Source organism: Pseudochaenichthys georgianus, chromosome 21 (genome assembly GCF_902827115.2).
Source record: "Pseudochaenichthys georgianus chromosome 21, fPseGeo1.2, whole genome shotgun sequence".
NCBI classification, from domain to species: Eukaryota; Metazoa; Chordata; class Actinopteri; order Perciformes; family Channichthyidae; genus Pseudochaenichthys; species Pseudochaenichthys georgianus.
This window is the reverse complement of record NC_047523.1, coordinates 15,910,079-15,937,824: the sequence shown is the minus strand read 5'-3', so window position 1 is coordinate 15,937,824 and position 27,746 is coordinate 15,910,079. Positions and strand designations below refer to the sequence as shown.

The 27,746-nt window shown below is 43.7% G+C and overlaps 1 protein-coding gene across 1 annotated transcript in view; it reads right to left on the bottom strand.

Moving 5' to 3' along the window:
- Positions 1–4,456: 4,456 nt before the first annotated feature.
- LOC117466354 (low-density lipoprotein receptor-related protein 1B-like) overlaps positions 4,457–27,746 on the bottom strand; it is a 351,481-nt gene continuing 328,191 nt past the window's right edge. Inside the window, 11 exon segments of the mRNA XM_034109562.1 lie at positions 4,457–5,660; positions 12,758–12,832; positions 14,652–14,802; positions 15,126–15,216; positions 16,281–16,357; positions 18,287–18,400; positions 21,534–21,638; positions 21,962–22,136; positions 22,671–22,832; positions 26,489–26,653; positions 27,059–27,184. Coding sequence (XP_033965453.1) covers positions 5,520–5,660; positions 12,758–12,832; positions 14,652–14,802; positions 15,126–15,216; positions 16,281–16,357; positions 18,287–18,400; positions 21,534–21,638; positions 21,962–22,136; positions 22,671–22,832; positions 26,489–26,653; positions 27,059–27,184 — 1,382 coding nt within the window. The 3' untranslated portion in view covers positions 4,457–5,519.

The window sequence follows — 27,746 nt, the reverse complement described above, 5'->3', positions numbered from 1 at the left end:
AATCGTGCATTAAAGAGAACAGCTGTCATTGAGCATTTTTTCTTTATGCGAACAGATTTAACGCGGCTCCGCCGTAACGCACCCACAGCAGACTCACGATCCTTGGATGAGGAGTCCAGTCTGCATAGAGTGGTGCACCCCTGGACCAGTTTGTGTGCCAGTGTGTGTAACTGGAGACCCCGCAATCTCCCTTGGCGGTTCATACACGATATCATAGTGTCTGTCCTCACGAGGACATGGTGTCCTCTGAGAGAAGGCAGGAAGCGTTTTAGGGTGGGGAACACCGCTAAGAGCTCCGGGTGATTTACGTGCGCCCGCTGGAGGTCTCTGCTCTAGAGACCTCTCACCAGGTGACCTTCGTAAATACCCTATAAGCCTGTCTGACGTGCGTCCGTGGTGACCACCTTCCGTGAAAGGACAGCACCCGTAGGCGCGTCCCGCATGTGGGTTGACTCTCTCCGGGCTTGTGAAAACAGATAGTGTGCAACTGTTTTGAGAAGCCCAGGCAGATGTCGTGAGTATCTCCTGCTGTATGCTCCTTAGAGCCAGCTGAGATGCCACGCGTATGGCTCCAGCCGGCACTGCGCATGCGCGTGCCGGTGGTGCCTTTACAGCTCCAGCCGGCACTGCGCGTGACGGTGGTGCCCTTAAAGCCCCAGTCGGCACTGCGCGTGACGGTGGTGCCCTTAAAGCCCCAGCCGGCACTGCGCGTGACGGTGGTGCCTTCACAGCTCCAGCCAGCACTGCGCCTGCGGTGGTGCCTTCACAGACCCGTCAATAATCCGCCTTTTGAGAGATGCCGTAGCTGCTCTCAAAAGGGGAAGAATTGGCGGGCTGTTTATTGGTTTTACTGATTTTCTTTTCATTTTTTTTGAGCTGCGCCCTCGGCCTGAATGCGTCAGCGGCAAATGTTTTATGACAGAGGAATCAATCAACGTGTGACATGTGTTTGTGCGGACTTGAGGATGGTGTTTAGGCATCTCTCGAGGCGGCGGGAACACATTAACGGAGGGGAGAAGGAGGGGCTGTCACGCCGCTCGCCTCTTCTTCCTCGACTGCTGGCCGAAATTCTGGGTTGGCTGAGACTGAGCTGCAGCCGGAACCGGAGATTTTCTCGGCCAACTTGCCCTCGTCTCCAGCCTGGGCTGGGGACTCGGGGTGGGCTGCGACCGCTGCTTGTCCGGTGCTTTAAACCGGGCAGAGTTCGCTTGGGTGAAGGACTGCTGCTGCAAAGGCAGCGGCTGGACCCTTCGAGGGAGGCAGAGGTGGAGTGCCTCATCCTCCTTCTTCTTTGTCTCACACCTCCTTTGCATGGAGGCGAGAGCGGAGCCGAAAATTCCCTCGGGAACGATGGGCATATCCAGCACATCTTCCCTTTCTCGGTCAGGGAGGTTGGTGAGGTTGAGCCATCTCGCTCTTTCCTGCACCACCATGATCCCCATTACCTTGCCCGTGGCCTGAACGGCGCAGCGTTGGACACGGAGGCAAATGTCCGTGACCGCTGCCATCTCGTCCAGAGTGGCTGCTCCCGGGCTACCCGACAGGTCCTCGCAGAGCTCCGCTTGGTAGGCGGTTAGCAGCGAGGACACGTTCAGGGCCCTGGCGGACAGCGCTGCAGCTTTATAGGACTTTTCAGTCATTGTGGACTGAAAGCGGTCCGCCTTTGCTGGCAGCGTGGGGTTCCTGCTCGGTGAGGGGCCCACCTTTGGTAGAAGGTGGGCCGCCACCAGCGGTTCCATGGGCAGTATGCGGAGCAGGCCGAGCCTCTCCATTCCATCGCAGTCCAGGGAGGAGGCACCCTGGATTGGGACCTTGTTGCTGAAGGGCCGGTCTCTCCACAAGACCGACACTTCATCCAACATTTCTGGAAAAACCGGGAGGAGTTGCCTCCCTTTTCCCGCTGTTTGGGGAAGATGCTTCCCCTCGTAGCGGGACCTGGAGGTCTCCTTGGCCATTTCAGGCCACTGAACATTGAGTCTGACCGCAGCGCGTTTGCACACGGCCTGCAGGTCCATGCTCAGACCGGGCGAAGCTGGTGTGCTGTCGCCCGGGAGAGCAGCCCTCGCTCCAGGCTTTGCAGCCTGAGCCGATGACATGAAGGTGTCCTCTTCTTGTTCATCTGACTCGGACAGGAGGAACGCCAGGGCGTCCTCCTCATAATCCAACCCGAGGACATCCTCCGCGGGTGAGACCATGGTGAGGTCTAACCGGGAGCCCCAGCTTGGTAAAGCGCAGGAATCCGTTCCCGCGTGTCTTGTCGTCACCGGGTCCCGGCCTGCCAGGGCGCGGGATTCCAGTTCTGAGGCCATCGCTGATAATGAGCCCCAGACCGACACGGAGAGGGGTTCACTCTCTGTGGCGGACGCCCCGTGTCTTGACTGCCGGCCGGCGGGTCCATGGACATGGGGGGGTCCTGTTCCGACAGGCTAGCTTGTCTCGCTAGCCGTCGGCGGAGGCTCTTGACTGTGAAGCGGACACAATGTCCGCATGAGCCGGGGTTGTCGATAGCGCCTCAAGCGTGTTCCAGCCCGAGGCAGGACGAACAGACCTGGTGTGTGTCTGTGCCCGAGATCTTCAACCCGCAGCCGCAGAGTCGAGCCACCGAGTCGAGCCACCGAGTCCCTGACTCCTCTGGTGTGAGGGAGAGGGGCGTCCATCTTTGTCGCCTCGTGGCGTGGAGAGGGCCCGCTCTCGACAGGTGGGACGGGAAAAAAGGTATTACCACCTTGTCCTTAATCTGGGGAAAAAGGACGGTGTGGGTCTTTTATTCCCAGAGAATACTGACTGGTGTGGCAGTATGCTCCTCTTTTAATCCTTTTCCCCTCCGTGGGGAAGAGAAAAGAAAAACTTCCTCGCTACCGTGGTGTCGGTAGAGAGGGAGCGAGCTAGCAACAGGTGTGCTGCTAGCTTGAAAAAAATCGGACCTACCTTACTTTCTCGTAGAGAAGGGCGAGGTCGAATTTTAAGTACTAACAGCGTTAGTACTACTGTCTTCCTGCGAAGCAGAAGGTGTAGCCGGCTAGCGCCCGTCGACCAAAATGGTATTTTGGGTTCAGTCTGTGGACAGTGAAGCTTGCCCGGCTACTGTGAGATGTGCTCTGAAGCGAGAAGAGGTGTTTGAATGACACATGCATTGTGGCGCAAGCTACTTATAGGGGGTGATTTCCCCTGACGCTGACGTCAAGATCACCAGCCAATCAGGATTGGCGTAATGAGATTGATGCTTCCGTTTGCTCCGCGATGAGGCGCATCCCATAGTGAGACATCGAACGGAGTGTTATGAATGAGAACTGTATTTGCTTCCCATGTCGCAAGTTCTGATCGCTCAGTGATGATACTTATATTTCTAGAATCTGTGGAATCTCAGTTTGCTAGCAAAGCTTGTTTGAGCAGATCCGATAAGTAATAAAGTATTTATACCAAGAGTTCTGTGCTTTTTTCGCTCAGGGCTCATTTAAACGCTTCTTGTGAGACTTGGACTCGGTAAAAATGGTTCGTTTTTGTCTGCTGATTCAACCAGGAGAGTTTCATATCCATACAAGACCAAATTAAATGTTGTTCCTTGAAAACATTTCTTCCAAAAATCTCAATGTTCACAACAAAAAGGCTGGACATGGGACTAGGTCATAATCAAATCTGGCAGTGCAGGAAAACAATAAACACACAACTTGTATCCTCCAAAGACTATTATAAAAGAGATGAAGGATTGGCACCACGTGAAACATAGAAAAAACCTTAATAGGACAGAGGAATGAAACATGTGATTCATTTCAAAAATACATTTGCATTTAATTTCTTAGCCACAGTTGAGGCAGTCTTCAACAGCGATGTGGCAGTTCCTCCTCCTCTCAGTACACTGGCTTTCCTTTATCCAAGAGAAACATGTCCGCTTATAACCACAAAAGTTTTTGGATTTGTAGAAAATCCATAAAAACATGGACTCATACATTTTTGAAATGCCCCCGTGTCATCTCAGCGGATTTCACTGGCTCTCTCATTGCTACGAGGCTTTACAGGCGGAGGCAATTAGGGAAGCTGGAAATGGTGGCACTCCTACTCCTACCATCATCAAAATGTGTCGGGCCGGGTGTGCTGGCAGATCCCGGCGATTGCTTGGATAGATGGAGAAAGGGCAAGAGTGCCGCTGCCTCCTCTGGTTGCCATGGTGAGGAAGGAGGTGTGGAGAGACAGCCATTGTAAGTAAAGTAAAAGGAGAGTGAATTATCATTCAGCAGGTGGCACCGACGCTGGCAACACCACCAGGTAATGAATGGTATTGGCCTGCCTGCCTGCACACACAGGGAGGACAATAATCTCCCATCAGCCACCTTCTTCTGCCTAGCAGGTAAAAGACCTCACACTGATTGACTTGTCAGGTCAGTAGCCATGTAAAGCGTGGATATATAACAACTTTGATCACGGCTTGAATACCAGTTTTTAAGGGAGGAACACAGGGTGGAAATAAGCCCCCTTTATTCAATATCGATTTACATTTTATATAAAAATTACTTACATTTAATACATTTCTTCAAAATACAAGCAGCCAAACAACATACAAATCAAATACAAAATTATAAAATTTCTTATATTTATCATCTTTCTTTTTTCCAAAGTAACAGATGTGTTTATATTAATAACCTTTTCCATAGCCGTGGTAAATCTCTTCCTTGTCTACATCTTTAATCCATCTGTTGATATACGAGACCTAGAAAAATATGGTATTCAGTATCTGTCTGTTCAGTGTACAGTACGGGATCTGGGCATCTGATCGGAGAACATTCAACGTGGGCTTCAATATATTTTCATAATACCAAGTTCATGTGGTATATTAATGTAGAAACAGGGCAGATGAAGCGGGAAATCCAAGGAAATGGAAACGCTGTGAAATTACATATTGTGTGAGAAAGATCATGTCGATAGTATGGCGTTCGCTGGAAATCCAGTCAGTAGATCCTTCATTTTCCGAGAAAAAAAAAAAGGACAAAACCTCATAAATATGATGCATCACTGCTCAATTGTGAAGCTTTGTGGTCTGTATGTCCTATTATGTGTAAAAAAAGAAAAGAACCATAGAACCAACCTCTAACTCTTCTCTACAAAACTAACATTTGTTCAGAAAAATTGAGCCAACCTGCTTTGCTCACCTTCACAAAACTGTCCGTATTCCACCCTAAACTAGAAACAGGTATGGGTACAATTTTTAGCACTGCATTTTTAAGGTTTAAACTGTGCACAAGTGTGGCTTATGGGTGTTAATAAGGTTTTTGCAAATCAGCAGCTTTACTTCAGTGTCACATAGTATACAGTACAACGCTGTATAACTTATGTCGGACAAACATTAGAAAGCAAAAACAGTAAATGGAAAATAAATCTGTTCAGCACACCAAGAAGGACATTATGCTGATGCTAAACCGGTAGAACCTAAGAGTCTCGTAGGAAATAGAAAAAATCTTCTTTCCACCTTCGTATTATATATTGTACACTGTGGTAAAAAAAGGAGTACAAAGTGTAAAGTTAGGCTATGCGGCGGTTTCATGAATTGTCCCCTCCAGTTTCTTTGGGAGTAGCTCTCTCCTCTCGTCAATACTGATGACTGGCTTCCGGCAGTTTTGCCCGTCGATATAGATCTTTGCATACACCGGGTTGGAGTAGTTCATTGGCTGTGAGGGAGGGAAAGAAGATGGAACAAATATATTTATTTATTTATCTAAGTTACTTCAGAACAGTAGGAGTCTTAAAGCCGCATTAATACAATATGTTGTTTTTACACACACAATTATCTTACAGTGTTGTGGCAAATGTTAGTTAACGTTTGAGAGAGAGCCAATCCACGAAACAGCATCATTATCCATCTGGAGTCGTGTTATGTACACCTGACACATTCAAGGTAAAGAGTCACTCTTCTTTTAGCTCTGTTTTGGTCTCCACCACCTGATAAAAAGGCAAAATACTCGTATATGTTTGCTACTGTAGCTTTTTAAATGCAGGTGACGTAAAGATTGGTTGCCTGCTATGTCTGCAGACAAGGTTGGCGAGAGTGGTTTTCTAGTTAGTTAGCGAAAAACCAAAACAAATAGATAGAGATACCGCTAATGGGTTTGACGCTACACACAGCCATACTGTTGAGCATTAAACAAGGCCAATTGAGCCAAGAAAATAGTGATTAGTGCAGCTTTAAGTAAAGTCCACTGTGATTATCAAGGTGTAAAAAGTAGAGACAGCAGTACAGAAGAAAAAAATGAAAGAAACAAATTGCACAAGACATAACTCATGCATACTGTGGATTATTACTCAGCAAGCAATACGGTAACAGACAGCAACATGTAGATGGAAGTACAAAAACCTAAATCCTCACATGGAAAATTGCTTTATTCTAAAGTATAGCACAGCCATAGCGTAAGTATATTTTTACACTTCTTTGACATTAGCAGTAAAGTGGCAAAGATGACTCGTCTATTTCCACTTTTACAACTGATGTATAGGACATCTAAAGATTTCGGTGAGAGTAACAGGGGGGTTACGTAACCCTAAGCACATGCGGAGCCCTCTACTGGACTCTATGGGTACTACTCTCAACCATGCTAGCATTCACACACTGAGTTTGTATAAACGTAGCCGGACAATCAGGGCGAGCCTACCTGAATGCGCGCGCAGGCACACAGTATAAAAGGCGGCCACGCCTCCTGATCCTGTCACCCTACACCCTCTTCAGCGAGCAGCATAGGAAAGACAGGGCCCCTAGGTAGAGGGATTCACCTGGGCTTATATACCTAGGGTTACAATACGTAACCCCCCGTTATATCTCAGACAGGCTCCGCCCTCTACTGGACTCTATGGGTACTAGGGCTGAACGATATACCGTGTCATGGCGATAACCGCAGTATGCGCATGCGCGGTATTCACACCGCAGAGACGTGCGGTTTCAGCACAGAAGCACAGAATTCAAAAATAAAGATACCCTTATTACTTATTGAAACTGCACATACAATATATCTGATTAAAGCTGAGACTCCACAGATTATTTAAGTATAGTATCTAAGCGATACGATCTCGCAACAAGGGAAGCAAACACAGACATCACAACACGTACCTTTTACGGGAGATCGTCTCACCTTAGCTGTCAATCTGATCAAAAGACGTGTTCAATGGCATTAAAACGAGAAAGAAAAAACGCGGCTGAATCGGTTGATCCATAGGTTGATAATGTATCTGTGGCTTTGAAGCAATTGTTTATAATCCATAATTCCATGTTTATGTAAAAATCGGAGCACAACAGTTAGCTGCTAATGGTAGCCACCAGAGTGTATGCAGCTTCCGGTTTTGGCTACGCGTCACTCTCACTCCTTATTTGGTAATGTGTGTGTGTTAGACTGCGCTGGACTGCCGCATAGCCAAGACCGGAAGCAGCAGCCACTCTGGTGGCTACCATTAGCAGCTAACTTTTACTCTGTGATATTTACATACAAATGGAATTATGGATTATAAATTAAATCATTTTTGTATACAGAGACGTTAAAAACCTATGGATTAACCGATTCAGCCGCGTTTTTTCTTTCTCATTTTAATGCCATTGAACACGTCTTTTGATCAGATTGATAGCTACGGTGAGACGATCTCCCCTAGAAGCTACGTAAAGGTACGTGTTGTGATGTCTGTGTTTGCTTCCCCTGTCCGAGTTCAGATCACTCAGTGATGATACTATATACCTAAATAATCTGTGGAACCTCAGCTTTAATCGGATATCTTGTATGTGCAGCTACGATAAGTAATAATAAGGGTACTTTTATCTTGAGTTCTGTGCCAAAGTGCGTTAGCATTTTTCGCTCAGGGGTAATTTAGATGCTTCTTATGAGACTTGTGTTTTGTTTTGGTAAAAATGGTTTGTATCGTCAGTTAGCTGAGATTATTTCCGTTAATCTGGTATAACACATTAATAGGTTCATAAATATTACGATCCCCTGAGACACTGTTGTGAAAAAAAAAAGTAAAGTACCCGCCGGGACTTTGGGGTTTAACAGGTTAAAAAAACAACAATATATACCACAGGGGGGGGGGAAATCGCGATGTCAGGTTTTTTCAATACCGTGCAGCCCTAATGGGTACAGTGGGTGGAGCCCTGATGGATAAACGACCTGTCGTCCAACAACATCGACCCATCACACTGCCCCTGACCGGAATTTGGTTAACAGCCACCGCACCCAAACTTCCTCTCATCCGGTTGAGACCGTGGAGAAGTCGGGGCCGCAGCTTACTTGGCTGGGTAGAGCACACTTAACTCGCGTAGAGTGTGCATGGAAAATAGTGAGGAAGGCTCTCCCCGCCCGCCCACAGGCAGACGGGGAGAGTCCTCCGGCCCTGTATGGGGCTTACTGCGTGTTTCCCGGGTCCCTAAGGAGCATGGGAAAACATAAATGCATTGTGTCCAGGGGGGGTGTCAGATACCTACTGACCCACAAGGTTAGGTTCTTGGGAACAAAGGAGGGGTTCGGTCTGAGTGTCTCCCCGCTACAGTTACCCCGAATCAAAAGGCAACTCGGGTGTACCGACAGAGCGGTCAGCTCGCACACTCTCTTGGCCGAAGTCAAGGCAAACAGAAAAGCTGTTTTCAATGATAGTGCCTTCAGGGAGGGGAGCTCCAGAGGCTCAAATGGTTCTGTGGCCAGACAGAGCCTCGAGCACCAACGGCAGATCCCATTGCGGGGTTGAGACATGCACCACTGGGCGCTGTCTCCTGACCCCCTGCAAACGCGCCATAAGTGGTTGACTAAAGGCTGACCTGCCCCCCAATCTTTCATGGCAGGACGAGATGGCTGCTGCATACACCTTAATTGTGGAATAAGCAAGCCCCCTGTCCACCAGTATCTGTAAATAGGACAGAATAGAGCCCAACATACATGATAGAGGCTCTAGACTCCTTTCTTCACACCACCGCTGGAATCCCAACCACCTCGTCCTGTAACAGGCTGTGGTGGATCCTGCTCTTGCTGCCTGGATAGTCCAAATAACTTTGTCAGGCAGTCCCTCCCGTCTCAGCCTGAGAGAGGTTGGCCCAGAGTGGGTAACACCCCTATTGCACCTGCTTCCTGAGACAACGCCCCCCAGACCTGAGGAACCGTCCAGGACTGGCCCACCATCATCTGTGTCACCTCTGTGTACTACGGCGCCGAGCGGCGACCTGGGGCTAACAGGATGACTGACAATCGTTCTTGTCTCACCCTCCCCGGGAGGGGGAGAATGAGACGCAGCGGTGGAAAGGCGTAGGGCAGCTTTCTTGGCCACCCCCCCAAGGGTGGATTGTCCTGCAGAGCCAGGGAAAACCACAGGGTACAGTGGCTGTTGCACTGTCCGAACTGCCCAGATCTGCTTCAGCACTTCCGGGCAACTGTCACAGATGCCGTGATGTAGGAGGTCACCCGCCCCAGTGGAGTTCCCCTCCGCAGATGCTTTGGGGACCCCCAGTATCGGAGGGGGGGGGGGGGAATGTTCACAGGACATCGTGTGTGCCTCTTGGGATCTAAGCGAAGGCCGGCAAACCACCTTGGCTGGCGACGCATATATGCAGTAACCCCAGCGGTACCACAAGGTGAGCAGCCGCCATGAGACCCAGAGACTGCATGATGGTCAAAGCTGTCACCGTTGCCCCCTGTCGCAGTCTGCAAACTGCCTGAAGCAGGGATGCCTGTCTGCTCTCTGACAGGGTGGCACGTAGTCTGCCTGCATCGAGCGAAATCCCCATATACTCCACCTGCTGGTGAGGTATGGAACTGCTCTTCTTCCAATTGACCGCAATCCACTTGGATCAATTGGGCTGTGTTTGCCTCTTCCCTGGACCCGGCCATGACTACGAGGTCGCATTAGAAAACCCTCATGCCATGGTCGCGAAGCCGCTGTAGCGCTGTGGTCACATATTTGCTGAACGTGCGTGGGGATAGGGAGTAGCCAAACGGTAGTCTGTACTCGTAGGCTACCTCTTGGAAGGCATAACGCAAATACTTTCTGTGCTTTGGAGCAATTTTCGACATGAAAGTAAGTGTCCTTCAGGATGATGGTTGTGAACCAATCGCCCGGCTGCCGTAGTTCCAGTCATTGGTTTACATCAGAGGTCGCGTAAACCAAATATTTTAAGTCTATGACGGATTTTTTTTAACAATGACGGACAAATCTGAAAGCAGTCCGTCATTTTGACAGATGAGAACAACCTCGGAACAGCGCCAAAGTTTCCCCGCAGCGAGGCTGCTTATGGGTGTTATCTGTTATGCCGTGTTATGCATGCCCTCCAAAAAGGAAATTATACCGTTTCCTGTGCCGTACAAATCATTGAAATGTCTGTGAGTTTTGGCTTTACGCTGTGCACGCTCCCGCGAGGTGCAGCAGCCATGCATAACACGGCGCATGTGAACTGTCCCCCCCCCCCCCGTTGACAGTTCACGAGCATGCTTCTCCCCCCCCCCCCCTCGTCAGAGTTGTGTAAAGGCCGACGGGTAATTCTGGATTTTGACGGAAGTTTTACGATCCTGTCCGTCAAAATGACGGGCAGCGAAAAAGTCTAGCGCAACCTCTGGTTTACATATGGAATTTTTCGCAGGCAATGTGCTGATTCAGCCAGCGAAGATCCAGAATGGGTCTGAATTCTCCTGTCTTCTTGGGAACCAGGAAGTACATGGAGTAAAGCCCCTTTTCTCTGTCCTGAGAGTGACCAACAGACACAGCCTGTTTTTGCAACAGGGCCTGAATCTCTGTTGAAAGGAAACCTATCTCCTCCTGGGATGATAGATTTGCCTGAATGGAGGAGGGACGCTGCAAAACTGGAGTGAGTAACCCAGTCTCAGTGTCCTGTCCATCCATTCTGTCAGTACACAGCTGAGCTTCCATTCCCCATAAAACTGTGTTAGGGGACATGCAAGCAGCTGTGGAGTTGCAGCTAAGAAACTGTAGCACTCTCTGGTGGCCCACTCCGCCGCCAAACCTTCCATAAAAGGAAGATTGGCCCATGGGGGGCTGACATAGAAAGAGCCGATTTTCTACTGAGGTCCTTGAACGCACCGCGGCACACTCTCGTGGGGCCGCGGCTCCGTCATAATGCCGTTTCATTAGGCGCATTCACACCGCAGTACTTTTCCCACAAAGGTTCATGAGAACGTAGTTCATGAGAACTCTTTAGTTCTCATGAACTAAGTACAGATCGCGTTCACACTGGAATATGTCCCTGGGGGTGGATTAGGCAAATTCAGCCACTGACATCACTTCTTCTGCTTTGGGTTTACTGGCAGGCCGCAAACCACTTCACGGCGTATACTGCCGCCCAAAGTCCCCGGCCGGAAGTCCCCGGAGTTGGGGACTGGCTTCAGTAGAAGCAGTAAATCGCCATAACGCCGACACCTCCCCATCTCCACCGCTCCCATGTTTTATTTTGTGTTGCCATAAGTTAGTCTCTCTGCGTTTCTGCACTGGGCTAATGCTAATAATGCTAATGCGAGGATAATAAAATGGCGGCTTCACAAAACTTTTTGGGAGTTTTACGGGGCGTGGTTTGCAATCCGCCCAGCCAATCAGACATAGGAACCTTTTTCTCCCACGAAAGACCCTAGCTCCCTAGCAGGGACTGAAAAGGGGGTAAAAAGGTTCTCATGAACTAATTTTAGTTCCGGCTCTTTTTGGTGTGAACGCGACAAAAGAGTTCTCATGAACTAAGTTCTCATGAACCTGGATGGAAAAGTACTGCGGTGTGAATGTGCCTTTTGAAACGGACATTATGGGGAAATGTGGAATTGTGGAGAGAGATGATTACTCTGGGATGATTGCAATCATTTTTACTGCGCCACTCTCACGGGCCGCGTGCCTTCGTATTAACGCTGTGTTTCACATTCAACGGTGAAATGCATTAATCGGAGCTATTATACCAGGCAAGGTGTGTTTTCTGACAACAGCACGCCGGCAATAGCGTCTTTTGAACTCGCACAGTGCTTTGACAGCACTTTCTGCGGTTTATTCCACTCACGTGCACGCGAGCAGGCAGAGGTTCTCTGCCCAGCCTGGTGCCTGCTGGGAGCAGATGGGCTGCCACGCTCCGCCGCCCTGGTCATCACCAGGGGGAAGTCCTGGCGGACAGACCTGGGCGGTTGACTTCCATGGACGCCGGACCCGGAAGTGCCCGACAACGAGAAGTCCTCGCCATCCTCCTTCCCGGCAAACGGAGCCATCCGCCCCGCTGGAATGGCGAACGTGAATGGCACCGCCTCGGCCATATCCTGGTCCCCCAAACACTCGAAGCATAGGTGGTGGGGATCGGCGCCCGCTATTAAGCCAGGGCACGAAGGACGGGCCCGGGTCTCTAGAAGTGGCGACTCCATGAAGTTATGATAACTTATTTCTTCTTCTTTCACACGTTTTACTTTATCTGAGGTGTTGTCCTGCTCGCTGAAGAGAAAAGGATGAAAGGATCAGGAGACGTGGCTGCCTTATATGCTATGTGCCTGCACGCGCATTCAGGTAGGCTTGCCCTAATTGGCCGGCTACGTTTATACAAACTCAGTGTGTGAATGCTCGCAAAGCATGGTTGAGAGTAGTACCCATAGAGTCCAGTAGAGGGCAGAGCCTGTGTGAGATATAACCTTGACTCGCTTCAGATTAAGATATATTCTTATCACACAGATCACTATATAAAGTTATTTACCAGGTGACTGCACATGAGGGTGCTTACATGAGGGTGATTTTGTATTCTGGAGGGCAAACAAAAAGTAAAGTTTGGAAAATTCACCTGTCCAGGGATTACCTCCTTGGGCACAGAATGTATGCCCAAAGTGTGAGGTTCACTGGATTTTACACACCAGCCCTGCAACACAACAGGCACCAACTCTGTTTAAAGTTAAATTCACACACACAGCTAACACCAAACACATAATAATGCTATTCACAATAAAAATGCTCTGAGGTAAAGACGTGAGGAATTGTCGGGGACTCAGTGACTGTAGTAGAAATCAGAAGCTAGTTGAAATTCAAGCCAGGGTGCCTCTGTTGAAAAAAAAAAAGAAACAGCCAGATTGGACTGACAATAGCAGATGTCAGAGTTGGCAGGGCAAGAAGCAGTAGCAATAAGCTTGAAGCTCTAGCAGGTGAGCTAGATAACAACATCAGTGACAGTGTTATGATTCATTTGATATGCTGAGTGTTAGTGCGAGGTTGAGGATCATGTTCAGAATAAATCACAAGCCGGATGAAAAGTAATCTTGGTTCGTGGCACTTGGAGATACATGCACTCTACTGTAGACAGCCTTTACAAAATCTCTACAAAATCTAAAGGTGTAATTCTATTGGTTCATACCAACACCAGATATCACATTACCACAGTAATTGGAGGAATTACCCTAACATGTTTTTTCTGGTTACTCAACACTTGTTTTTATACACATTATTCTTGGATGGAGATGTACTATGTAAGTTTAGTATGGTGTGATCGGCAGTGTCAGTATTGTCATGATTGCAGCATATATGATAGTTAGCAGGTGTAATAAGGATTGGCATCATTTAAGGCCGGTTCAATCAGCGCCTCCTATTCCTTTACAAGCACTGCACTGCTTATCAAGGATGTGTAACGGAACTTGACTGCATATGGCTACTCAAACATAAGTTCCTAGAAAATGTTATACAGCGATTCCAATGCATATGTTGCTAAATTAAATGATACATTTTAAATGAGCATACTGACAGATTCACCATAGCTATATATATATATATATATATATATATATATATGATTAATGTGTTTATGCTGACTTTTATTCCAAGACACATTTCATTTTCCTTAGTACATTGGAATTGTTGAAAAAAGGCAACATGTTCCTTTTTCCTGCAGTGAAAACCATTTATACTGATTACAGTCATTCAGCAAATAATGTAATCACTATCAAGTGTTTTTTAATGCATCAACAATCTGGAGACAGAATAATTTCTATAGAAATGCTGTTCAATAATTTGCCTAAAGTGATCACGTAGTCCACTTAAGTTGTTCATTGCTGGCTCTTTCATACATGAACAATCATTGGAAAAAAAATGCTATAACTTCTATTATATTTTCATAATTGTATGCAATGACAGAGTACTCTATTTTCCTGATTTGTATTTGAACTACAGTAGTCTATATTTGATATATTGTATTTTCTATTACTGTTCTGTATTCTAGTGTGAATTTTAAACAACACAGATTGGAATTTTAAGTCATTTTAATTTACAGTTAGATGTGAAGATGTGCATGTTTGTAATATATATATATATATATATATATATATAGTATATGTTATATAGATGTATCTTATGTCACATAATGCAGTCAATACACTCAATCATGAATAATGATTATTTATTGATAGATCAAATCAAGATTGATTCGAATAACGTTTAAAATAAATACTAAGTACATCAGTGATGAAAATGAGCCCACAGTAATTTATGAAATAAAATAAAAAGATAACATACAGGTTTCTTGTAATAATGAAAACAGAATAAAAATATGGCAACAAATGAATCTTGTTGTAAAATTAGAAATCAAGCACTTTTAGTGGCAGCAATACACTGCCATAATGTTGCAGTGCTTCTCAGGGATATATCTTGTTGTTTGCATTGCGGTTAGGTTAATATTAAGCACATATACCAACCTTGTGAGGGTCCAGCGTGAAGTTGGGTCTCAGCAGGCTGCCTGCATCAGCATGGTTGTCGTGGTCCACTTCATACATGTTGTATGACGGGTTCCCAATCTCCACATTTATTCCTCCGTTTGTCATGGGCTGCCTCTGGACTCGTTTTCCCCTGTGGTGCGCGGACCCGGGAATCATTAACATGATACTCAACATGCAGGTCAACATGCTGTGCTGCTCCACACAACAAATCACATCTCACTACTTGGCACACTTGGGTGTACATAACTTTGCTTGGCAGAACTAAAAGCTGAATTATAATGAGAGGCTTAGCTCTGAGGGCAGGTGTTGTGCCGAACATGTTCAAATAAACAACACACTTTTTATATATAAAGCACAGACTTCCATTTATCTTTAAAGCTGTGTAGTTTTGGATCTCTTATCATCTGTTGCTGCTTAGAAGCCTCTTTCTTATTGATATATTTAATGACTTACCTTTGCTTCCTTCTGCAGATGTAAACACCTGCTACCACCATCACAATCAAGATCACCAGCAGGACCAGAGGCACAATGATAGCTATGCTTCCTGAGAGACACACAGAGGAGAGATGGTGAGATGAGACACGATTGAAAGGATTCCAGATGGGCTCTGATAGTGACACACTGTATGCAACCATGCCTGACTGTGGCTTCAAAAAGGCCACTTTTTTCTTTCCTCTCTAATGCTTGGTTGACTGAACACTTCACTCTATTTACAGAACTGATGTCCATTACAAACTGGCTGTGCAGTAATAGTAAAGGAAATGTGCAGATTCTAAAAAGATTGTTCATTTTGATTGCAGATATTAGTTAGAAATTACTTTTCATCACCACGGTATGTTATGTTTTGTTTGAAAGTAGGCTAGTTAAAGAAAAAACGTCCGCTGCTACCGAGTTGAATCACGCACTGTTTTAATTCTGTTTTACAGAGAGAAACCCGGGAAGATGCAGGCTACCTTGGCCGGTTCAGGCCACTAAAGATATAATTTTGCTATAATCATTTATGAGGACTTTTGCAGGCCTTTGAGAAATTCAAGCATCCATACTCCATACTGTCATTACAGCAATGGCATCTTGTTGCGTGCTTGTGGCATCGATGGGAGGGGCTGGTGCTGAATTGTGTATTCAGCTCTATCTGTGCATAAAGGGAATTATTCGTACTCAACATTATAACCGGAGATATTTAAATGTATTAAGACTTCAACAGTTTTTCCAGGTCAAATTTATATAAATACGGGCTAGCGGGAAACACTGAACATTGTATGTAGAGCCTTTCTTTAGGAGATATCAATGTACTACTTAATATTATTTGCAGATTATTTAAGACTGAAAATATCAGGCAGCAGTTCCTTTAACTCAAAATAAGTATACCTGCTGAGTATGGGCTATTCTATTAAAATAGTGCAAGCTTGCTAGGTTGGATGGAGTTCAGACATTATTTTGTTAAGGCGCTAACCAGGGCTGAGTCCTATGTGTGTTGATGTTTAATAATGTGATCATGTCAGATGTATAAGTGACGTTGCCACTATAATGCAATTGGGATGTTGTAGGGATGTTACATACATTTAAAAATGTAGGAAATTGTAAAAATGTGATATTCCCAGTACTCACCTCCTCTGGTATTGTCCGATCTGCTGCTTTTAGGGGCTGGTCTCTCACACTGTGTTCCCGCCCAATTGGCTGAACACCTGAAGAAGGTCGAAACAAAGTTAAAATAAACTACCGTTAGAAATCCTGGCAGTAAAACTGCTGAAAACACCTTCACATGAAGAACTACATTATGATGTGACCGTGGTTTACATATACAACACATTATGATTCAGTCTTGCTATGGAGTGCTTTGATCCAAACACAAACAAAACACCACCTGGAGAGAGATCACTAAGTATATACATGTTGTGTCCACAAACAGGGTGTTGAGATATACATGTTGAATATTCAGTATGTAGAAATATCAAAGGATCACAGCGGGACAACAAGTCGTCATCTCATTTGTGTTCCAATGGGATCTGATGTGGTGATATATGACCCTTGTTAGAAGAGGTGATATCTAATTTCACACGACTGACACAGATGGGTCTGTAAAGCATGAGCGATCTTGTGGGTGCGACTGGATGATGACAGAATGAAATGACTCTAAATTACATGCACTCTAAGAATCAGAACATCGGGCAATCAAAAATAAGAATGCAGCGCCATACATACGGGAAATGAATCACGCCCTTGTTGAACAAAATGTCACAGCGACATGAATTTTAATGAGATAGTGGAAGCGATGGGGAGTTTGATCTCCTCTGGGAGGCGTACACGATGAAAGGACTAATTCCATAACAAATGAAGAAATTATTTTAAACTGTGTGGAAGGCATAGAAGGTAGACACATATTACTGATGAGATGTTCAGCCTAGGAAGCTGTACGTGATGACTGGTCAGTAAAGAACATATTCAGATTGCCGTCATGCAAAGGTTGAAAATGCACACACTGAAACCCACATCACACAGTGTCACGTTAAAGTCCCCCCCCCCCCCCCCCACCACAACCCTGATTCCTGTGTGCATGAGATGGGTGGCAGTGAGGGGCATCAAAAGTACATCGTGCAGCAACTGATAATGTAGTAAGAGCAACATCGGAGGTTGTTAGCTTAGCATCAACAAATATGTGCTAATGTGTGCCTAGTCATTGCTTCCAATATACATTATAAGTCAATTGATATAAAAAGAACATTTTGGCATACAGGGGAATATGTTTTCTTTTATTTTGCTGATTGTTTGATAAGATAATTGATTAAAAAATAAATAAAACTGTGCAATAGATTTAAACTCAGCATCTGATTAGCTTAGCACAAAGAGTGAAACATGGAAACAGCTAGCTTGGCGCTAGTGTCCAAAGGTTATAAATATGCCGTCTAACACCTTTTAAAGATCACTTATATATTGTTAAGACTAAATTACCTTAAATAACGAAAAGGAACAATGCTAATGTGAAACAAATAATATTACGAATATACCAATTAAAGTCATATTAAAGGTTAAAGGTATTTTAACTTGTAGTCAGTATTACTACAACATACACGGAGGATGTGAGAACACATTTTCTTTATAGTTTAAATGCAAAGCTGTGAGTGTTGCTGCTAAACGGGCGAGTCAAAGCTCGAAGAGCAGCGCAGTGTTTGACAGCAACTTCACAAGCTTTCTAATTACGGCTAGGTAGCTAACCTGTCATTACTGGAGCCCCGGCAGGCCATGGAAGTGTGACAAAACACATTTCAATCAAAATAGGAAGTCACAGTCCTAATTTACCAAGGACACACTCCAGTCACAATTAAATGTCTGGGAATAAAGACACAGAGCTGTCCAATACAAATGTAATGCTTTCACAATCTAGTTAAATAACCATATCATAACACTTTCTTTCAGATGACTATGTTTAACCTATTGTGGGTTGCTCTTTTATTACACTTATTACATGATAGGTTGCTACAAGGCAGTACTTAGACAAAGAGCCCATACAGTAAAGTGGACTGAGGCTGAAATGGAGCCAGATGGAGTTAGGGTGGTGGTGTGGACAAAAAGGCGAGTTGGCTCTGAATACAGCTGGAGAGGTGAGAAGGACCTACTTGCAGCGTGGTTTGTTAAGAGCTGTTAATGTGCACATCCCCTCATTCTGACAGAAGTAATCGCAGGGGTTGGCCAGCTCATCACAACGTTGGTTCTTGAACCCTGACGTGCAGCTGCAAAACATTGTGTATGGAGTGATAAAAGGGCCCAGAGAATATATACTGTTGCACTTTTTGCTGCATGATGAATGGAGATTGACAAACTAATCCCTTAAAGAAGCTTCACTCATAAAACGAAGTAAGTCAATGTTGTGTCTGCATCAAGCAAATTAGCAAAGAAAATAAAAACATGAACACACATCAATTTCACTGTGAGGGGGGTACCTGCAAAAGAACAGTCTGTTACAGTTGTCACACATCTGGGATGTGTGTATTATTAAGTAATACTGGACATTAAATTAATTATTTAAAAAAATAACACAGAAAAAAAAAAAATGAAATTGTCACTTCTAGTGGCAACTACAAATTATATACATTCAGAATATGTAAGATGTTTTAAAAAAACACTCATATTATATATACTCAATATACCACATTCTGAATATCTCATACTAACACAAATACAGAACACAAAACACAATCATACAGTAATGTTGCAGTTTCACTATTTCAAGGTGGAGGATTGTGAAAAAAAGTATACATTTTGGACTTGAATGTTTGAATTTTTTACACCTGAAAGTCTGACCCAAGGCATCTTTTTGTTACATTAATTTACCTATCATTTTTTGTGACACTGAAATTATGCTTCATACTGAAGAACAGTCGCGACCCGACCACGGATAAGCGGGAGAAGATGGATGGACTGAAGAACAGTATATCACACATGATATCCTGTCATCATCACATCTGTGCACCTGTCCTTTTGAGACAAGTGTATTTGACATCCCTCTCCATCTCTGCCTCTCTACCATACACTTGCTGGTGATTGGCCTGTTAGCTATGCCACTGTTAGAGCATGACTAGAGTGTGTCAGAACCTTCTGTAATTGATCAGAAAGTCTGAGCCATCCCAAACATACTTGCATGGTTCGATTTGATCCAAACTAACTTATTTTTGTGGGACTGATGTTTGGATGTTTGATCTGGACTGTGGTCTGCAGGAGGTTTTCACACCTGTACATTTGGATATATCAGAAAAGTCTGATAGTCTCCAGGGTACTTTCAGTGTTGACTGTTGTGCAGTTTGTTTGTAAAGTCTCAAAGGTTAAACTGCTAATAAATGCAACTGCTGATCGTGGAATCTGCAGGCAATCCTATAATGAATCTGCCAAAGCATATACGATTTGTTGCGAATCATTTAGCAACCATGATAACAAAAGTGCAAGTATTTTCCCTGATGAATAGGTAATGACTCCATGTACCTTTACTGTACAAGTCAAATGTAAAGTTTGTGACAGCTATTCCACAGTAATAAGCTCTGAATCATTACTGCACAGCTGACACCTCTTTTTCGACCTCTTAGTCATTATTCACAACGGCTGATTAACAGTATAATACTACTTTAAATCCTTTTTTGTAACTCATAATCAGTTTCTGATGGTAAAGGATGACCATCACTTTTATATCTAATGATTTACGTGTCATTGGTTCATGTTTGTTTATTATCTTCAATTATTTATAAAAAAGTCAGTGTGACCAGAAACCAGACTAGGCGTCAAATGCAACAGTGTATTCCCCTTGGTCCAAATCAAATTAACAGGTGTAAAAGCCCCAATGAAAACAGGAACTCATTGGACAAATACTCCGTACAGTGAGAGGCATAGCGACATAGGGATATCTCGGCCTAAACTCTAACAATAAAACCAAATTATTTCATTCAATTTGAGAAGAATATGGGACATGTTTAAATTGGATCCTGTTTGCCACAAAGACATCTTTAAATGTACATCATAGTCCCCTGGAAAGAGTGCTATTCAGGGGTTTATATACAAATGCAAACATTGTGCCTCCTCAAGAGCATCTTTGTATCTGATAAAAACTGCTAAAGCTATCTTCTCAGCTACAGCATCAGCTATGTGTTAGACTGCAGTTTAAATGACGGTTGTGGTTTACTACTGTCTTAGGTAGGTTTATTGATCTCACTGGAAAACACAATTGCTGAAGTAAGTCAGATTTTCTGCATTGTAAGACAAAAAAAGGGCTGTTGTATAGTTAAAAGGCTTCACAGGAAGAATATTTAAATATCTCTCAGTGAATAATGATGAGGGCTGACCTGTTTACCAGTTGTATTGACTCTGCATTTTAAAAATCTCTTTAACCTGTGTCAGTGTTTAATGCAAGAATTATCTTTGCAATTGAAGCAGTTCTGCCATATATTTCTGGAAGGTTTGATAAAGTATGCATTTACTCCGAGTATTAAGGGCAAACATTATGATTTCTTGACACAGACATATCCATCATCTCACATAATCTCTGGTCTTTGCAGCAAATAATAAACCACATTATCAAGATCTATTAACCTCATCGAATAGGATGGGATCATTTGCATAGAAATTGATTCCATCCCTGGGAATATGTGAACGATGACCGAGAATTTAAACTACAGTGGACAATGGGCAGTTAAAAAAAATAGAGAGTTCGTCTTTTTGAAATGGATTTCCAATTTCCTCCTTGAAGAGATTTTTTACATAGCACTGCATATGATTATGGTTGAGGTGGTATTAATCTATGGGGCAGCGCTTTGAGTAGTCTTTCTCAATAATTCCCTCGGGTCTGCCTGCCAAGCTTTTGTCTGTTGCAGGTTTGTGCCGTTGGATTTCATGGCATGTTATGCCACTGACATATACCTCAACCTTCTTTTTTCTTACAGACCTACTACTGGAGAGAGTCGGAGAGGCCTGACATCAGCTCTTAACTGCAAGGAGGAACAGCATGATATGTTCAGAATGGCAAGCTTTGAAGGGGCTTTGAAACCATTTTTATCTGCTTAAAAACCTTAAGCTCCAGTGAGGTGTCACATCGTAAGATGGCGTACTAGCACTCAGCCCCCTGCTGGGCCATGGCCTCCATGCAGTGACATCAAACCTTCCCTCAACTTAAGGATTTCTTTCCAGAGGAAGAAATCTATCTTGTTCTCCGAGCAGGGAAATCGTACCCCTTAGTGATTTTCAGTGTTGCATCTAAAGCCATGATTTCTGGTGCGCAGAACCAGCAATTGAATGGAAACAGCGAGTGTGAATAATAGTGGAGAAAATTCAATTTTTTTTCTTTTTCCCCCACTTTCCTTCACCCATTAAGCAGTGACTTACTGACAGAAAGGCAGGTTGGTGTCGGGGTCCAGGTGACAGGTGCCTCCATTGTAGCAATATCCGTCACACAGCTGACAGCTCGGTGCTATTCTGCCATTTGTGCAACTGGAGGGTGAAGAAATAATGGAATGCTAGTGACAAGCAGAAAACCACACTTTTACAGAAAAGATAAATGAGTCAGTGTCTGACATATGCATATGTATATACTGTACAACGGGGGAGTTCTAATTCATTGACATACCAGACACTAAATTGCTGTAGGGTGAGTTAACTTATACATATTTCAGATTTAATCAAATAAATTCATTCAGACTTCAGCCTGCGGATACAGCTACTGGAACCTGGGGATACTCTGCAGAGCTGATGCTTCTCTAGAAAGGAAGAGGACTGTGAAGCAGTATAGGAAAATGAAGGTACCAAGTACTCACTTGCAAACCACATCCCCTGTATCCTCATTAATGAGGCAGGGAGCTCCATGGCAACGGAGACACTTGTCCACCTCGCATTTGTTACCCTCAAACCTGGCGGGACACACACACTCTACGTATCCGCTGCTGGATAGCGTGCAGGCCTTGGAGTTCACACAGTAGTGATGACAGATGTCTGTTACACAGTCATAGAGATAAAGAGAAAGAGAGAAGATAGTGCGTAATGAGAAACTGGGACATAGTTTAAGCTTGCTTGATTGGAATTGTACAGGACGTTTAATGGGACATAATTATCTATATCAAATGACATCTTGCCGCAGATGAAAGCATATCACCCCTTGGGCACGCAATGGTAGGAAAATACTAATGACGAGTAGTCTAAATTGTTTTCCACACGACCCATTGAGACAAAGCAAAGGAAAATACATTATCACTTCAGCACAGAAACACCCAAGCGATATTTTGATTGTAGTATTTAGATTTTTGTTTATCTGCAAATATAGGAAAATGCAGTGAAAATACTTCAGGGGGTTGTTTTTGTTCACAGTCCATGTCTTTGAAATGCTTATTTCTGTAGATGTTATGCAGCATAACTCAAGTCAAAGAAAGCTTTGTGGTGACTGGTCTTGCGGCTATACTTGAAACGCTAGTGGAAATCATATGTGCATAACCATTACAACTTCTTGTGTTTGCAATGGGCAGGACTTACGGTAAAGACAACGGTCCCCAGTATATTCTGACATGCAGCGGCACACAGGCTGGTTTCCCTGAGTGACGTCGCATGTTCCCCCATTCAAGCAGTAGTCGTCACAAATCCTCCGCTCACAGAAAGGCCCAGAGAAACCAACAGGGCAGCGGCATGTAGGCTTACCTGGGAAAAAAACAGAAAAGGAGCGATTAAGAGAGCATGAAAAGCCCCAAAAAACAACAGCTCATTGATCCTACTCACAAGTATTTTTGTGTCCGGATATATAGCTTATTCCTCTGTGCCATAGACCACTATTGTTGTCTGAAAACTATTAAATACTTTCAACACATCAATGCACATCGTTGCGCCGGATGACGTTTCCCATTATGTGTCGGTCTCACAAACACTGTCTTGCCTCTGTGAGTATTCTCAAGCCCTTACGGATGAAAACAGTCCCCAGCAAATGGACTTCCTGTTTGCTACATGGCCCTCAACTACATAACTGCGACTGAGTACACTTCTACCAAGTACTAATAGCACAAGCTTCAATCTGTCAAGCATAGTTCCACAGTCACGCTAATCAGTAAAAAAGTAAAGGTAAGGATCCATCCTTCCAACCATCATTTTTAGACAAATATTCATGTATGGGTCAAGGTGACCGCAGATTGGCACCTATGGATAGAAGCTAAGGTGCCCTTTTTTGTAGTGTACTTCCTCCAAGTCAATCTAGAGCAGGGATGGGCAACTTTGATGGTGGTGGGGGCCACATAATTGATGTACTGGCCACCAGGGGGCCGCAGATTCACTTGGAACACACGCACACACAAATTCCATGTGTTGTATTTAATTATTAACAAATATACTAAGTCTGAAATCTTCATTGACATTTTACAATCAAAGGGAACATCCCCAAAAAATGGGAACATCTTCTAATAAACTCACTAAACAAATATCAGTTCACAGAAATGTTATTTCATTTTTACAAGTGGCATGTTTGTATTGAACAGGTTATTAAACAGTGGAATCAAACTATTTGAAACGAAAAATGTGTGTGCATTGAGATTAACAATTAAGATGACATAAACATGAAGTCATGAACACTAACCTAGACATTAGTTGTCTAACTTGAACCTAAGACACTTGTAGCCTGTCTCTGCATTCCCCTTATTCCACAGTAAGGGGAGTGTCAACTAGGGATGCCAGCGATTATTCGATTATTCGTTACAGTCTCCATAATCGAATATTATTTTTAAAAATCGATTTTATTTATATATTTTTTTATTATTATTTATGTATTTTCTATTTTGTCTGGCTTAGTTTCAACCAAAATATAGACTAATGCTAATACTAGTAATAGTGGGGGGGGGGGGCTGCCGAATAATCGATTTTGATCATGGTCAGTTTCTGGCAACCCTAGTGTCAACACAGACACCTGTCAGCCCGCACTCTGCTGTTCCTCAGCGCCGCTCCCCCTCCCTCCTGCTGACATTATGAATGAAAAGCGTATAGTAATCATAAAACAATTTAAAATATATATATTTTTTGTATTAATTAAGTTGTTTATAAATTAATCTGAGGGCCGCAAAAAGAGGAGGTGGGGGCCGCCATTTGCCCATCCCTGATCTAGAGGATCCCAAATGGTTCACAGGCCAGACATAATTTGCATATTATTCCCCCAGCATGCTCTAGGTCTGCCCACAGTTTTCTCCCGTGTCAGACATGTCTAGAATTTCTCGAGAAGCGTTCGAGAAGCATCCTAATCAGGTTCCTCAAGGACCTCAAGTGGCTTCAAAATGAGTGGTTTTGTTTTGAAGTTAATTTGTTTACAGTTTTTTCTTTCATACATATTATTTTATTTAACAATTGGGAGGAAAGACCATTCTTTTAACAGCTACTCTTCAATAAACATATGTTTGCTGATTGTGTTTCAGAGACATTTGGACCAGGAAGACCCCTCAAGTGATTGCATACTGTGGTAAAAAAAAACATAAACTAGAATATCTTTGGATGGATTTGTGTATATTTCAAATATCTGAAGGACAGCTAAATGCTGTGAGACAAAATAATTCAAAATGTAAATGAATGTTGTTTTTTTGTATTAGTTATTATAGCCCCTTTGGCAGAAACAATGAAGTTATGGTTATGTGTGGACCGGTCTTTAAAGGACTCTTGTCTGGTGAACTTTATATACTTCCCTCCATTAATGTCATACAAGTCAGAACAGTTGTGTGTCTATGTTTTTTTGTTGTTGCAAAAAGTCCTATTAGAGTTTAGGGAAACCTGTTTAAGTGACAGTAAAGCTGGGATTCAACGACACCTTGTGTTTTTAAAGATAACACTGGAAATTCTAGCCTAATTGATAGTGGAGCTGACTCCAGTCCCCTTATTTTATCACTGAAGCAGTGACTTTAGGAAACCTATTTGACTATATTCACTCCTTCGCTCAACTTTGGTTGGTCATTTATATGTTTATGCCTCAAAGACAAACAAGACCTTTATGAGAAAAAATAAAATTGCCAAGCATGAATAAAACGAAAGGCGCCAGCAGCACAACACATATAACAACACTTTCCTTTTCCCCTCAGCTGTCGGCCATAATAGGAATACAATTTATGATCTAGTGTAGTATGATGGACTTCAACTACAGCGCTTGCAAATAAAAAATAATACAACACTGATTGTCACCAATAGAAGCCCTGCCTTTGCCGTGAGGCCCTCCTGCAGTGATCTCACAGCAACATGATTCCTAGCTATCATGACAGACAGACTACATTTTTATTCCATGCAGCAGTGATTATCCTGGTGTCTGTTTATGTCACGTAGAGCCGATTTAGGGTTTCAAAGACCATTTTAAAACAAGGTGAAAACACAGATTGTAAAATATCAGTTGACTTGGGTGTATGTTTTTTCCAAAGGCCAAAAGAAAAACAAATATATTTGATTCTAAGCTTTAGAAAAGCCAGAAGGGAGTGGAAAATGTCCTCTTTGAAAGTATAAATGTTTATTAAAAAGCCTTCCCATTAAAAAAAAAGAAAAATCTAAAGGACATCATTTTAAACCTCCAACTGTTTGGCGTAACTGGTTTCCTCCTTTTATGTACTGGCTGCCATTCAATGAATACATCTTTAATTATTTCAAACCATTTGGAAATGGTTATGCCATTATAATACATTTTTGTGGGAACAGAACTGCATTTTTTGTATTAGCGAAAATGATCTGATGAATCTTGTATTTTTCTGACAAATGGAAATGTTGTGGGTAATTGCTATGATTGGAAGATGATGTACGGGCCTGTAAATCAATGGGAGCATTTTAAATAGGGCTCTTCATCCTGATTCAATTCCACCATTGACATCCCAGTATATTCATATACGTTCGCTAAATTGAAGGCAGAACTGTTTTTATTTCCAGAAACCACGAAAGCATGAAAGAAGACCTTGACTTGGAAGAAGGTTGATAAAGGAGGGTTGTTCAACGAGAGCATCAATGGCAGGCACCGTCAAACTGGCAGATGTAATCTAGCAAACATGAGCTGAAGTGAGAAAGTTTAACGGAAGACAAATGTGGTTGAATGCCATTAGGATTGAATTAGGGTTAGGGTTGGGGTTAGGGTTATGATGATTGGAAGTATCTGTCTGTGGCAGAAAAAGGTTATCTCAGCAAGTTTAGTTTGCCCTGAGCTAAATATTAGGAATCAAAAAATAGAAACCACTTATTTAAAACATACCCAAAAAAAGGGTGAAACACAAAGACAACAACACTGGTGACACATAAGGCAAGCGCAGGGCAGAATCATGCTACAAATGTGGTTTGGTGAGTTTATTTTGAAGTAGACTTACCCAGGGGTGAGCCCATGCAGGTGCCTCCATTTAGGCAGTAGTCTGTACAGTGGTTGACCTCACAGCGTTCCCCAGAAAAGTCGGGCCAGCAGTAGCACCTCCAGTCTCCTTTCTCATTGGCTAAGCAGCGGCCACCATTCTCGCAGGGGGGGCGGCACAGTTCACCTGCACAACAGCAAAGCCCATATCGCTTACAGTGTGTAGCAGTCAATCACGTCACACAGTGCTATGCTGCAAATGTCGGCAACCATAGTTGTACAGACTGGACGTTTTTTTACAATGGATAAGGAATGACTGCACGCAGGAGGGGGGATTTGTTGAACTTCAATACATGACAATTCCTCACAATGGAGTGTGGTTTGGTGTATGCACAACTGTGCATGTCAGCTCATATACCATTGTTGTGCTGTCTTTTGACAGGGTTTTCAGTGCTTATCAACATCTTTTAAAAGAGAGAATTGTTTCAGATTTTCTCCGCACAAGCAAGGTTTACAATATCCACCAATATATGTGCTCTTAAAAATCCAACAACAAGACATTTTTACGATGAAGATGCAAGATGTGGCCTACCTGAGATGATGCTATCACTACAGGTGCCATTTACCAGCACCTTCCCCTCCGGACATGTACATCTTGCGCCCGTTGGGTTGAGCAGACACATGAAATCACAGGACATTCTGAGGCACGGATTTGATGCTGGAGAGAAAGTTTAAAAGAAAAAAGAGAGCCAAGAAGATAATCTGTCACTCTGGTTTGAGATGAGAAAGACATTTTGTTTGTTTGCGAAAAGTGTGTTTGTTCTGTCTCAGACTAAAGCTATCTATTTCAAGTGTTTTAATTTCCCTTTTTGAGTACTGATGTTGTCTTGAAGCCTGGAGAGAACCAAGGCTAGAGCATGTGAAAAACTCCACTCAGCGCCCTCTTCTCCAGATTGAATAATCAACGACTTTGGAACGCGTGAAATACTTCCCATTGTCTAATTGATTAGCGGCACTCTGAAGTGCTCTTCCCCTTGGCGAGACAAAGAAATGTAAATATCTTGTGAGAAAGCACTCTGAATTCAACAAAATAACAAACACTTTCAAGAAGGTAGGTAGAATGCATTAGGTTCAATACTGATATTCAGCATGTGTGCTCTATAATGACGCATTTCCACTGCAGGGCCTGGCTCAGCCTCGCTCGGTATGGCTAGGCCTCGTTAGGACTGGCACACTTTATGCTGCGTTTCCATTACAGTTTAGTAGCTGGGGCAGTAACT